At 40.5% G+C, this 13,624-nt stretch overlaps 3 protein-coding genes across 5 annotated transcripts; 1 reads left to right on the top strand and 2 right to left on the bottom strand.

Annotated features, from left to right (window-relative positions):
• Positions 1-3,322, bottom strand: znf365 (zinc finger protein 365). The gene is given in 6 exon segments (XM_046855306.1): positions 1-827; positions 1,171-1,217; positions 1,371-1,542; positions 1,653-2,074; positions 2,077-2,349; positions 3,039-3,322. Coding segments are annotated over 5 exon segments (1,050 nt in total). The 5' UTR covers positions 2,344-2,349; positions 3,039-3,322; the 3' UTR covers positions 1-685.
• A 251-nt stretch (positions 3,323-3,573) lies between these two features.
• rtkn2 (rhotekin 2) lies at positions 3,574-10,024 on the top strand. 2 transcript variants are annotated; one of them, XR_006926640.1, is made up of 13 exons: positions 3,574-3,838; positions 4,750-4,946; positions 5,069-5,121; positions 5,209-5,262; positions 6,270-6,387; positions 6,476-6,676; positions 7,094-7,188; positions 7,420-7,526; positions 7,652-7,783; positions 7,985-8,147; positions 8,254-8,361; positions 8,460-9,117; positions 9,198-10,024. XR_006926640.1 is itself a non-coding variant. In XM_046855300.1 (12 exons), exons 1-12 carry the CDS (start codon positions 3,713-3,715, stop codon positions 9,065-9,067), a joined length of 1,962 nt encoding a protein of 653 aa, XP_046711256.1. In that variant the 5' UTR covers positions 3,574-3,712; the 3' UTR covers positions 9,068-10,024. The 2 variants fall into 2 exon arrangements, 1 of the variants encoding a protein (XP_046711256.1); XM_046855300.1 differs by having other exon boundaries at positions 8,460-10,024.
• cfap99 (cilia and flagella associated protein 99) lies at positions 10,012-13,622 on the bottom strand. Of its 2 annotated transcripts, none has more exons than XM_046855303.1 (14): positions 13,427-13,622; positions 13,218-13,336; positions 12,976-13,120; positions 12,756-12,850; positions 12,456-12,568; positions 12,170-12,347; positions 11,727-11,807; positions 11,544-11,612; positions 11,352-11,438; positions 11,179-11,267; positions 10,859-11,063; positions 10,594-10,757; positions 10,283-10,460; positions 10,012-10,149 (listed from the first exon to the last, which is right to left on the bottom strand). In XM_046855303.1, exons 2-14 carry the CDS (start codon positions 13,323-13,325, stop codon positions 10,036-10,038), a joined length of 1,626 nt encoding a protein of 541 aa, XP_046711259.1. In that variant the 5' UTR covers positions 13,326-13,336; positions 13,427-13,622; the 3' UTR covers positions 10,012-10,035. The 2 variants fall into 2 exon arrangements, with proteins under 2 accessions (XP_046711259.1, XP_046711258.1); XM_046855302.1 differs by having other exon boundaries at positions 10,012-10,152.
• Between the last annotated feature and the right edge of the window lie 2 nt (positions 13,623-13,624).

Raw genomic sequence — 13,624 nt, forward strand, 5'->3', positions numbered from 1 at the left:
TTGATTCATAGTGCTGTTTATTTAGCTATTATTCCCTCTGGGATTTTCCAGGAACAAGTCAAATGTCTTTCCTAGCCCACAGTGGAAGTCAAATAGTAAATAATTTTGCAAAATATAGATCCCTGATTCAATATTATGAGTTATTTAGTGTAGATTCATGACATATAATCTCAGGTGCAGGGGAATACTTATGCAAGGCACTACTGCAAAACTGCATCGATCTGAATAATGAATAATATGATCAAACATTTAATACCCACAATACAGGATTCTTCAGAATGCAAACAATTAACCTAGGTAGCCATATATATTAGATTTAAAGGGCAATCTCACCATGAGTCCACAATGTCAAAGGTATGCTAGCGCCTTCACAGCACTACAGAAGTGGTGAAGGCATTCCACAGAGGGTATTCTGCTCACCAGAACAGCAACATGCCACCGTTAGACACAGTGGAGTCCTACAGGACTCTGACCGAAACAATATTACAAGCTGAGAAGATTAAGTGCTACAAAAAGATCCGAAAAGGATCTCTCAGTATGAGATCCAGGTCAAATTTTTTTCCCAGGAATGTTATGCATTTTTAATGCTGCTTTTGTCTATGCATTTATTTGCTCAAAATTAAATTTCGATACACTACATTTTCAGCATATACAGTACGCTCATGGAATGGCTCAGGCCAGGCACCTAAACTTCATAACTCTCTGACCTCCTGCCCTGGACCCAGACATGATGGCCCCGTCTCTCCCCAGAGGCCCGGGATGCTCCCCAGCCAGCGTGATGCCCATGTGACAGTTCCTCCTCATTGACCAGTTGCTCTCCTTTAGACCTAGCAATAAAAATCAGTGCACGTAGGCTGCAGATTTCTTATTGAACATTCGGTAAATAAAACACACTTGAATATGCAGACACAGAAGCCTTGAAGCACATTACAAAGAAGACAAATAAAACATGCGAATGTGAGAGATGGCGTTGGGAAATTATAACTTACACTCTGATTCTCAGTAAATACGTAATAAGGAAAAGCAAAACTGCTAGAAGGGGAAATCAGGAAAGGATTTCCCAGTTTAAATTTGCTGTCTTAAAAATATAATATGAACAAGCATCCAAGTGCAGGCTGTGCAAATTACAAGCTCAACATTAATCTACAAAAAAAAAAATCAAAACCATACCTGCTTTTGGTTATTCTTTGGGGGCCTGTCTCAGCTATAGGAGCCACCTGAACAAATAACAGAGTGCTAAGAGTGCGTATTACATACCTTATAATAAACAATTCATAATACTTGTTTCTGCAGCCAACAGTGTTACTTTAAAGCATGCATCATACTGATTAGGCTTTGTAATGAGCCCCGAGTCTAACAGTGTGGCATACTGTGTGGGCTGTGCAGTAGTGCTCATGGGGAGTGTTCTGGTAATACTCCAGCAGCCTTTCAGCCAGAGCAATGCGTCGCAGGAGGCCCTCGATGAACCGCCGCAAACGGACTTTCCCGCACATCTCATGCTGCGCTGCTGCTTCCAGAAATTTCTGAATAGCAACCACTTCCCTACAACCATTAACAAACTGTTATTATCTTGAGGTGTAAAGTACTTTGAATAATCTGCCAAAATAAAACAGACACGATTTTGTTGCAATTGTGTTTCAGTTTGCACTCACTGTTCCCTCTGTTCCAGCTCATGCTCGGACATGCTGAGTTGCTGGCGCAGCGTGGCGATAACCATAACGGCGGCGTTCACCTGTCTGCTGAGAGCTTGCTCCCTTTCCAGAACTTCCTGCCGGGCCTGGGCCAGGTGGTGCGAGTGTGCGCGCTCACAGAGAAGTGCTGTGTCAGTGTGGGCCAGTTCTGAGCTAAGCCGGAGCAGCCGTCGCTCCATGCTGCTACTCGCCGTCCTAATCATGCCCTCCAGCCTCTGCCCCACAGAGGGCACAGGCGCAGAGAGGAGCTTTGTGCCAATGGATGACTCCCGGTTAGTGCCACTCTTCTCCGGGGAAGCAGGCTGTTCTGGGCATGTGTCTGCAGTCTGCTTATGTGGAAGGGGATCTGAGCTGAATGGGAACTTGTGCGAAGCGTGTCAGTGCCTGCGTCCTTTGTTGTCTGGGTCTCAGCAGTGGCTCTTTTGCTGTTAGAGCATAAGTACCCCCTGCTGGCAGGGAGGCTGAGGTTGTGCCTTGGATCGTATATGTGGTTGTAGTCAAGGTGGGCCCGTAATGCTGCCAGGCTATGAAAGCGTTCGTGCTCTCCACACTGGGGGCATCGGTATGGGGGTGGAGATGGAGCGCCTGCGCCACAAGCCTGGCCGTTTTCCACGAACAAGGTTGTGTTGCGTGTGCACAACTTTTGCTGCATGTCAACCTGCAGGTAAAACATTGCAATTTCTTTAGTACCAAAGCATACTTTAATAATTTCACCAACCAATTAATGCAGTCTCTATGTGATATTCATTTGTGATCTTTAAATGTAGTCACCTTTTACTTAGTACTACATAGAACTCACTTTTTACATGAAACAATGTAAAAGTGAGTCATATAGCTGTCTGAAACCTTATATATACCTATGGCTACATGACAGTGATACATTTTGCAATATGTCTCTATCTGTACACCCGATTATTATTATTTTTTTTTAATCTAATGCATGCACATCAATCACATCCACAGATTAAATCCTTGTGGGCCCAGTTCACATGTAGGAGAACCTGTAACCTGCATATACACTGACTAGGCATTCTCCAACTGCAATCACATGCGTTTGGTCGCTTCATTTCCCTGCTTCAGCATGTGACATACTCCTGTGCATCACACCACGGACGATCGCAGTATTTCGTGTGACGTACATTCACAACGCAGATTCAAAGCGTGTTCTCGTCGTGCACGTGAAGAGGATGATCATCTCAGTTTTACAAATTAAACCAGTGGATTTCGTTACAGAGGCGGAAATCCTCCCGAGGCGCGCACGTATTGCTGTACGCTCCTGAAACAGCGGCACAAAGTCAGACCAAGTCATGCAGCACGAGTCATCTACATACGGGCATAACGTCATACCTTTTGAAACACGAGTTCTACCCTGCAGACCGATCCCGGTGATCTGGTAGATTTATCACCCTGTCTCTCGGTCACAGCTTTTTAATTGACGATCATTTGAGATCTGTTGGACCTGTGGCTGTGATTCTCTTTTCTTTTTTTCCCCCTAAATCAGGTAGCCTGCTGTAACAGTGATCTCTCTGTCACAGACATCATTGCTGAAATCCTTCGGTGCCACTGATTTTGGGCACCAAATCCAACAGCTTCCGCCCGATAAAAGGATCTTATCCGACGGCTCCAGTGATTTGATTAGTCTTACTGAGAAGGAGTCATTAGCATGCAGAGTGCGACAGACAAACCGGGTCTGATCCATTCGGACACAGACGGGAGATCCTACCAAAAGGCATTGGGATTGCAACCATTTTATGTCGAGATATAACACACGAAATGACAACATACGCGCATTGATTTGAATCGTGTATCGAAAATAGGAGTAAATTGTGCGGCTTCGTAAAAGTACCCGCGTATTTATGAGCATTCACTTTCAGGCTTACATTTCAAATTCAAAAGTGGTACAGTCCCACGGTTGTTTAGGCAACGGGGAGGACTGGAGGAACGTGATTGGCTGAATCCGAGCTGTGGAGTCGGTTGGTTTGTGGAGCGCGTGAGGGGCTTGTCTGAGGGAAGCAGCCAGTATGGAGTCACCGCGGGAGCTTCGAGTGTTCAAGTGCGACGACGGGACGCGGCTGACGAGTTCATCCCTCGCCATGGAGATGAAGAGAAAGAAGATAAAAGATGGGGCATTGTCTGTCCAAAACGAGGTATGTCCATGTTGTTTAGTCAGAATGGTTTAAACGTTACTTCGCCATAAGTATGTACAAAAAGAAACCAGGCAGACATGATGTTCAATTTCATATGTGTTCTAGCTATAAAACACCACGTGACCCAGCAAACTCCCTTCTTTTAACATTAAAGACTGCAAAGAGTATACTATGAAATATGCATATCTTATAACTACAAATAATCATTAATATCCACGCTGTTCATTCATTACTCCTTCAGATAGGAACAAGAACAGTGAAGGTGTTTATATGAAGGACAAACTACACCCTAATAAAGCGAATACTTTCTCTTCCACATGAAAGAATAAACACTGGCGAACGATTTAAAAATGTTCACACCTTTTCTGTACTGATATATAATCTGCTTCTCTAGGATTACTTTCCCCATTGTTTAGGTCTGGTTGTGTCTTCATTCACCAGATGCTGTTTGTTCTCCACCCACTTGCACACAATGACCATTTCCTTGTCTGTCTTTGTGGCCCTCAGAGTATTGTTTAAAACCTGCCATATGGAATCAATTAGAGAAAAATGGACGAATTGCTTTCCAGATTTATTTTTGTGACCTACCGTGCATTTAGTAAATGATCCTACATTAAAAAGGGATGTCTTTTAAGGAAGGTTGTAGCTCAGTGGTTAAGGCATTGGACTCTGGATCGGAAGGTCATAGGTTCAAATCCCAGCATCACCAAGCTGCTACTGCTTGAGCAAGACCCTTAATCCTCAACTGCTCAGTTGTAGGTCGCTTTGGATAAGGGCATCTGCTAAATGTCGCAAATGTAAATGTCTTTCCCTTATTATGTCTGTATGCGCACCTGTTGTGTGCCCCGATTCGGCTTTGAGAGAACCTGCAAAACACCTGCTGATCTCCGCTGCTGGTTTTTGTTTCTTAGGACTGTAAGCTCCAGGAGAAGATGGACTTTGAGATGAAAATGAGAGCAGGTGCATATAAGCTTCTGGTGGCCAGCACTAAGAGAGAACAGATCCTCGATGCAGCCAAGAGCCTGTTAACCTGCAACACACGAATCAAAGGCTACATGACTGAGACACAGAGGAGGAAGGAGCAGGATGTGGCTGAAGGTTTTAGGAGGTCCGGCATGAAATGCTCATAAATTACTGTTTCAGAAAACTGTGTGAGCACACCTAGTACACAAAAATCTTATGTTGTCAGAAACCTTGCGGGTTTCAGAGAAATATTGTTGTGTGTTACAGGACTTCAGATTCACAGAATGGAAAACCTTGTAAAGGCAAAGTAGCAGTAACTGGTAAGATTTTGGGAAACATCTTTTCATAATCATTGAAAGGACCATTTTTGTACGTCAGTGGTTCATTTCTGTTCTCTTTTTCCACAGGTCTGCGCATTCCACTATTTTGGAAGGATTTTGAACACTTTAACACCAAAGGGAGTAAGTGCAGTTTGTTGTCACTGTATTTTTTTTTTTTTTCTTTGTGATTGATTGATTTTATATAAAAGCACACTCTTCCATTGTATCGTATTTTTCAGACTATGAGCTGCTACTTTTTTCCTACACTTTGAACCCCGCGTCTTAAACAACGAAGCGGCTAATTTATGGATTTTTTCCTGGGTTTTTCCTGAAAAAAACACACCTTACCTGTGTTCTGAGCTGCACGGCATCGGGAGAAATAAAGTTTTTTTTTAAACGCACAACGATGCCAAAAGATAAACTCCAGAGAGAAATAGTTGTGAGAGGAAGACGGGGAACAATGACTTTCTTGGTCGGCTACTGTTTAGATACAAGCCGTTGTAACGCATTGAGTCTGGGTGAAGGGAGAGCTCACTAACTCCAGTTGCAACAGAAATCATATAAGCACAGACAGGTTTCCAAAACTCGTGCTTTTTTATTTTTCTTGGCAACAGCGTTACGGGTTAGTCAAAGAAACTTAGAAATGAGCATCAGAAAATAATAAGGACATAATCCTCTTCTTGCACACATGCAGTAATAGCGGAAAAATGCAGTGGCAGGCTATTCCCAAAATACCGCTATGCTCCTAAAGGAAGCGCAACATATTTCACCCGTTACACCGTGTGTAACGTGTCTTTCGTTAAAGCCTGTGTAAAGTACATTAGTGTAGACACCTGCGGCTTATTTATGTTAAAAATAAAATGTTTGTAAAATTCAGTGGGTCCGCTTTATAGTCCGGAAATTATGGTAATTGAAAGCACAATTTTTGTTTGCGGTTTGTGTTCACTACATCTGTAACTGTGTTCTTGAATGATTTTCATGATTTCTTTTATTATTATTGTTGTTGATGTTGTTATTTATTTATTTATTGTTGGCAAGTTTATAAAAAAAAAAAAAAAGTGAAAGCTGTGCGTGATGATTCCGATGATGTGCGTGCAAAGATTTTTTTGGAAAGTTATTATTAACAGATCCATGTCAACATCCTACAGACTCTCCGCGTGTTGCAGTCTTCTGTCTAATGAAGATTGGCACAGAGATATTTGACACAGAAATGGTGATTGTAGACCGAACAGTGACTGATATCTGCTTTGAAGGTGTAACCATTTTGTAAGTGAGAAATACAAGAAATAATTACAGAAATGAGGTGGTAAAGTGTGCAGTTGATCCGTATTCAAGTCTATTTATGTCCTTTCAGTTCTGGGGTTAAGCCGGACTTTGAACTTGCTCTCGAGCTTTATAGCTGTGCAGTGGAAGAGGAGGGAACTTTGGTCAACACACCAAAAAAACTGGCCCGGAAGCTGCGGTCCTCTTTCGGGAAAGGATCTGGAAAGAAACTCTGCCCCCTTCCGGATGGAGGAGATCCTGATGCTTTTCTTCAGTCCAACCCAGTACCACCGTATGGATTGAACCTATAAATACTTGTTCATACCGTACAATGTGTGGAATCAGTAAAGGTCGAGGGCTTCAGTAAATGTTTACATCAAACACCAGAGTGGAGAACAAATATGGTCTGTTACTCATGGGCATGCTTGTTGATGCCAGGCAGGTTAATGTGAACATCAGAAAGTGTTGAATGGTGAGCCTGTGCTTACTATAGCCCTAGAGTCATGTTCTTGACTGATGTGAAAGTGGAACCTGTTGAGGCTGTCTGGGTTCTGAGAAGACATTTTCCCCATTTTGATGTTCGATATAAACACTGAAGCTTGTGACCTTTATATGCATGATTTGCATGTATTATGCTGCTGACACATGCATAAGTGAGCAGGTGCACAGGAGTTGCTTTTAAAAAAATGTATTAAATGTTTTATTTCAGTGGCGCTAAATACTCACTTTTGGCGTACACAACACTGGGACTGGGGCAGACCGGCAGCTCATTCCAGTCTCACTCCCTCGTAGTTTTACAGAATGGTAAGTAAAGGTGCAGCACTACCATACCTGCATGTTTTGTTTTGAGAGCTATACGTAAATGAGCTTTAGGAATTGGCAGGAAAAACGTTTGTGTTTTGATACCAGTGATTACACATTTGAAGGCCAAAATTGTCAGCCTATCAAAGTTTACCTTTGACCATATTTGATATAGGAGAGTAATTTTATAACCTGGTTGAGCACATTTGGAGTTATTCCTGTTTCTTTGTTCAGTGCAATCATCATCATGGCTGCCGCTCTATGGAAACTTGTGCTGTCAGCTGGTGGCACAGCCTGACTGCATGACACAGGATGTGATGAGTGGATATCTCAGCCAGCAGGTCAGTCAGAGACAGTTTTGTGTACGGCATGTGTTTTAAATCATTCCACAGTCATTTTGATATTTGATGTATGTAATATAGGTTTGATAAAATGATAATACTAATAACTAAATTTGTATATTTAGCAAAGCATCGAGGGTTTACAGCATTGCTGCAGGCTGTACTGTGTGCTAAAAGCTGGCCTGCTCTCTTGTTACTTCACTCCTGAGGAGATTCAAGCTAAGATAGAGCCCAGTGTAATAATCCCCATAAATAAGGTAAGATATGGATAGAAAACTTTGTCAGTCAGAATATTTAAGGTGTAGGTTACTGTCATGATGTACAGTACATTCAATCCCAGAGGCAGCAACCTTTTATTTTTTATTATATTTTTACCATTTAAATAATTTGTATAAATAACTAAGCCAGTATGCATCTGTAGTCTTTAGCTTATAAAGAAGTGCTATGTGTGTGTGCAGAACACCCGTCTTCGTGTAGTGGAGGCCAGCCAGAAAGGTGGGGCTAGGCTAAGCATCATTAATCCAGGGACAGGAGATCCTGCTAGCCATATATTCATAGCTGAGACACCTGACCTACTGCAGGACTGGTTCAGTGCTCTGCTGCAACACATCCATGATCAGAGTGAGTGACTGATTTTGAGGTGCATGTTTGAGAGAAAGAAAGTGACTCATTGACTTATTGCTTATTTCTATTAAATATGAGTAAAAACCTTTTCCTTGTGAAATAGGTCAATGGCAGCATACCTGCGATAAGCTGATGGAAATTGAAGTTTTGTCCCCACGGAAGCCCCTTCTTTTTCTTACCAAACAAGCTGACTCAGTTTACAATGATCTCAGTAAGTAATATCCTCATCAGAAAGGAAACAACTGATTACATATAACAAACGAACTTTTTTTTTTTTGCCATTTGTTTAATTCCGATACTTCTTTGCAGGTATTGGCTCACCAGGAAAATTCGAGAGTTTGACCGACATAATTCATAACAAGATTGAAGAAACTGATGGACGCTTTCTAATTGGTCAGGAAGAGGAAAGAGAGCCTCCTCACTGGACAGCACTGTTTGATGGCTCCAGGTCAATGGTGGTGCAAAAGACTGTGCTGTCGCCTGGTAAAGACAACCCCCAGCTTATACCCAGTCCAAGCTTATCTAATGCCAAGAAGAGAAGAGCACCTCTGCCACCCCCTGACAAATTACCATTTGTCCATCCCACTGCCCACCCATCATGTCCTCCACCCTACCAGGAGAAAGAAAACTCCAACAAGGGGATCAGGTCTCGTACCGGGCGACCGTCCATGGATGCTAAATTCTCCGCCATCATTCAACAGTTACAGAAAAGCCATGCACCCTCTCGGAAAAATCCACCCTTAGCCCAGGTCGAGCCCGCTCAGAACCTTTACATTCCAGTCAAGATGGATACAGAGCTCAGCTTGTCTGAACATGGAGAAAAAGCAAGCACCCAGGTTCCTCAGCCACCTTTGGCTGCTCCGAGAAGTAAACTGAGGAAGTCGTTTAGAGAGAAGATAAAACCCAAAGCTTGGTGAACTTTTATAGTTAATTTGCCTCTTAACAAACACTCAAATCAGCTATTAATGTAAGGTTTTTTTTTTTTTTTAATATAAATAATATACATCAACTATCATGTATAATCAAACCTGTTTCTTTTGGCTTCAGAACTGAAGAGCAGAACTGATAAATATATTGCATCCTTTCTTTTACTAGAATACTGAAAACTGAGACTTTGGACTTCTTATATAGTGTGCAATTTTAATTAAAAACCAAAAGAAACGTAGAACATGAAGTTGAAGAAAGCACATGGACTGCAGTGGGCATTTAGTCTTGTCTTCATGTTGGTTTACAGCATGTATACATTCCACCTGTGTAGATTATTTCCATATTTAACTTGGGCATTAGTCTTAAACTTTTGATATTGGTAGTAATAACCACTAGATACACGCATATAGACATTAATATTACTATGTTTTTGTACATCACTATTCAGTTATGCAAGTTTTCTTCTTTTGTTTAAACATAACTGTGTGTTGGATGATTGTTAAATGTCTGTAATGTTGAATGCTATATTGAGAATACATACAGTACTAAAGTGCCTATTAAACTGCACTTGAATTTAGATGTTGCCTAATAATGGAATGGGAAGAGAAAGTGGAACATTTCCTTTTTTTTATATACTTTTATGACATTTTTAATTAACATTTAAACTGTTAACATTCCTTTTGCAAATAATGTGAATTAATTCATGCATTCATTAGGAGACACTCATTTTAGAGGAGTAAATATTGTGCAATACTTACACTACCTTTTACTTAACTGTAATGGTTTCATTCAAAGCGAGAACATTTCTGTATTTCTGCATGTTGTTCATCATGGCAAGTATCTTCTGCTTGGTCCAGAATAAAGCACTCTGAACATTTTCTTTTTTTCTTTTTGCTCCATTCAACTGATAAATTAATGGGACCAATAAATTTGATCAAGCACTGAAAGTGTTAGTTTATTACTTGTAAATTTTTTGGCTCAGAACTGAAGTATTGCTTCTAGATGCCTCTCTCTGGACCACTTTCTCTAAAGACTGCTCCAACTGCAGCCAGTCCACCGTCTTCATTTCCCACTGCTCAATATGGAGTAAAATATTTTTAAATAACATTGAAAGATAATGCTGGTTCTGAATTCATTTTTCTAAATGTATATGTTTGTAGAGGAAGAGAATCATTACATAGATGAAATGTTATAATAGTGCTCACCGGTTTATGGCTATTTTGGGCAGCCATCTGGTCATTTAACTTTGATTTGTTTTTTTCAGATTGATTCTTCTGTCTCTCTTGCTGTTCCATCTCCAGAATCTTCTGCAGGGCCACCAGTCTTTCACCTTTGTTTCTGACCGCCTCTTGCAACTTCTGTTTTATATCCTTCTCTCCCTGGCTGTATTACAAAGAGATCAAGACATTGCCACTTAGTCAATACAAACGCTGATTTAAAAAATGTGGAATCTTAAATTTTTATTATTTCCACTAATATCTATGCTTTTTCTGTGTTTGAAGAGAATTCTGGTTACTTTCGTGCAGTGGCCAGTCCTGCTGCAGTCCTACATGCAGTGATGGTGTTTAGCTGCTCAAGTACTAGCTTTTCTCGTTTCTGTTTCTCCTGCAGTATCTTTTGCCTCAGTTTTTCCTGCTCTCTCTGCTTTTCCTCCTTCATTCTGCACATCAGCTCTGTGGTCTGGTACATCACAAAACATCATTAAAAACAAGTTGTGAGAAAAACATATTGGCCACACATGAGCCTGCTTGAAGCTAATTATTCAGCATATCATAATTTACCTCCTCTTTCTTGATCAGTGCTTTGTGCTGATTGAGCTTAAGGACGCGTTGTCGTGCCAACAGAGCTTCCTCGTAGCTAATCTTCCCCTCCAGCCTCTTGCACTCCAGCTGAACCAGCTCCTCCTGCAAGTCCTTCTCCTTCATCTCCTTTTGCCACTGCAGGAATGCTGAGGGCTCACTGGCTCCCTGCATCAAAAGCTCAAGCCTGCAAACACAGGAATATGAGTTAATACTTTAGAGATCAAACATATTAAAGAGGCAGGACTTTTTTTTTCTTTTTCCTTCCCCGATTGAGCAGATTGCCCTGTTCATAGACAAACCTATTCAACTCCTCTTCCAGTTGTCGATTGTATAACGCTCCCTCCCGAAGAATCGCTGTTGTGTTCAGTCTGGTGGGCAAGGTGTTTTTCTGTAAAGCAAATACAAAGACTGTATAAGCTGACTGTGATCCACATGCCGTTAATGCCGCATTTTGACACCGTATTCTTTTTACCTTAAGAGTAGACGGCATTCCAGAGGAGAACACAGAGTCAAACTTGAGTTCAGATTCACGGGCTTGCTGAATCTGGGACAATATGTTCTAAACAACAGAAAACACAAATCATCTCTTTGCAGATTTTGTACAGGATTCATTTGTAAAAATGTGAAAATTTAACAGGTGTGCAGTGACTTTGATTTTCTTTACTTTAGTTTTTTCGGACTTCTCTGGGTTTGCACATCGGTACAAACGAGTGTTCGCCTCATTCAAGACCTTCTAAAGATGAGAAAAATAGAAAAACTTATCAAAAACATTAATACAGTCAGTTGATGGTGTAGCACAACAGAATGTGATGATTTTTATAGCAGCTCCACATCTGTAATGTCTAACCTGTGCTTTTAGGTGGTTCTTCTGTTTGATTTCTTCCAAAACCTGTGGTTCTTTTGGTGCTCTGTGGGTACTGGCAGGCACCTGAATAATAATTTTTTTTTAAAACATATAAAATAACTATGAGGTAACTCAAAAATACATAATGCACAATTTTGTCTAATACAATATATAGTGTGTACTTTAGAGCCATCTCAAGTTTTATGTTACATTAGATTTAAAAACAATTTCCATGTAATGAGCAACCTTAATGATGTTGATCATCTGATTGTCCTGTTATCTTCTGGCAAAAACATACTATAACATGAGTGCTAGATCTATAATGACTAAAAATAATGTTCCCTTTTCCTCCCCCTTTCAGACGGCCCTAAGGCACTTCAATTAGCAGTGCACTCATTGTTTTGAGGATTACTAAGCTCAAGAAGATGTAAGTGATTTATGCTAACCGGTTTGTTTTTCTCCTGCTGTGGAATAAGTTCAGGAGCAGGAAGCGGACGAGGTTTTGGCCTGGTCAGATCAAACTCCTGAGGTTCTGTCGACTTCTTGGGGAATTTTTTTAGCTGGAAGCCCTCGGTTGTTTTCTTCTCAAGGTATTCTAGTAAATCTTCCATCTGAGTCTGCCATCTAATTAAAAGGACAAAGGTGTTTTTATTTCTTTGCATCATTCTCCCATAAATGTGTCTAGGTATTTGTAAAAGCCTTAAGATGTCACCCTTTAGAGGTCACACTTACCTCAGTAATGGAACTATCCACTTGCTCTCTACGTAGGAGGGTTCATAGAGCTGACACCACTCTCCATGGATCCATGTGGTGAGGTTAGTAGCGTTAAAGAACAAACTCAGGAACTTGTGTGTACAAGAAAAAATACATTATTATACCCTAAAGGAATGTTAACGTCGCTCTTCTTGATATATTACAGAACACGGAAAAACAAGCTGAGTTGAAAGCAAGACATTAAGTCAATGAAACAATATCTTAGGTTTATGTAAAGTGCATGACTTGATGTGTGACAACGAATGTGTATCTCCTTACTTTGTGCATTTTTGAGCGGTCCAGTGACTTTATAATTGTACTGAATGCTTCCAAGCCCAGATCCTCCAGATGGAACATGGCAAGATAAGTAACGACTAAGAATTTAAATAAAATAATAATGAGAAAAAACTGATTTGGGTAAAATTCAGAAAACCTGTTCAATAATCTATGTTTATTGTTTAAATATTTATTTTTCACAATGTGAACATTATATACATACCAGCAAATTGGTTTCGGTGAGATCTGCGGAAATATTTTCCCTCTTGGTCATAAAAGACATTGATCACGGTATCCAAAAGTTTCTGGTGCACTATACAGCCATAAACTATGTCTGTGATAAATATCTGCTCAGCAGAAGGACGATTCTAAAGCACAGAAATGAGTTTGAAACTAATTTGATAATGACGTAATTTAATGATCATTCTAAATAAAAACGGGGCTGCAATTAATATCCAAGTATACCACGAGATTTTTCTTAGAGTCCTCCATGAAGCTGTTCACACACTGTTTGTCTGGCTCGTACATGTCCAGCAGAGTTATGGCCTCTCTCACCAGCTCCTTATAGTTCATTGTCACAGCACCTTGAAATCAGGTAACGGTATTATACACATGTTGTAATAGTTGTATTCACTATACGAACTATTTAATTCATCTAAATCCTAAAAACTTACCCTTTAAACCGTTTTATTTACCAACACATCAATTTGCCAAACGCATGATCCGTGCTCCACTCCAGTACCGGAGGTGCAAGAGATGTTTTTGTTGTTGCTAAGCAACAGTGGGGCGTTTCCCATCGTGGTTTCGCCGTCATATTTGACTTATTATTATTAATTTATTATTAAATTCCTATATCTTATATTCTTGTATTT

Source organism: Silurus meridionalis, chromosome 8, assembly GCF_014805685.1.
Source record: "Silurus meridionalis isolate SWU-2019-XX chromosome 8, ASM1480568v1, whole genome shotgun sequence".
Taxonomy (NCBI): domain Eukaryota; kingdom Metazoa; phylum Chordata; class Actinopteri; order Siluriformes; family Siluridae; genus Silurus; species Silurus meridionalis.

Excerpts from the sequence above, each read along its gene's own strand:
- cfap99 (XM_046855302.1), bottom strand. The coding sequence starts at position 13,325 with ATGAACTATAAGGAGCTGGTGAGAGAGGCCATAACTCTGCTGGACATG. Across the intron at positions 13,121-13,217 it reads ACTCTAAGAAAAATCTCGTG|AATCGTCCTTCTGCTGAGCA; the intron begins GTATACTTGGAT and ends TCTGTGCTTTAG. Across the intron at positions 12,851-12,975 it reads TCACCGAAACCAATTTGCTG|TCGTTACTTATCTTGCCATG; the intron begins GTATGTATATAA and ends TTAAATTCTTAG.
- rtkn2 (XM_046855300.1), top strand. The coding sequence starts at position 3,713 with ATGGAGTCACCGCGGGAGCTTCGAGTGTTCAAGTGCGACGACGGGACG. Across the intron at positions 5,122-5,208 it reads AGGCAAAGTAGCAGTAACTG|GTCTGCGCATTCCACTATTT; the intron begins GTAAGATTTTGG and ends CTTTTTCCACAG. Across the intron at positions 8,362-8,459 it reads CTCAGTTTACAATGATCTCA|GTATTGGCTCACCAGGAAAA; the intron begins GTAAGTAATATC and ends ACTTCTTTGCAG.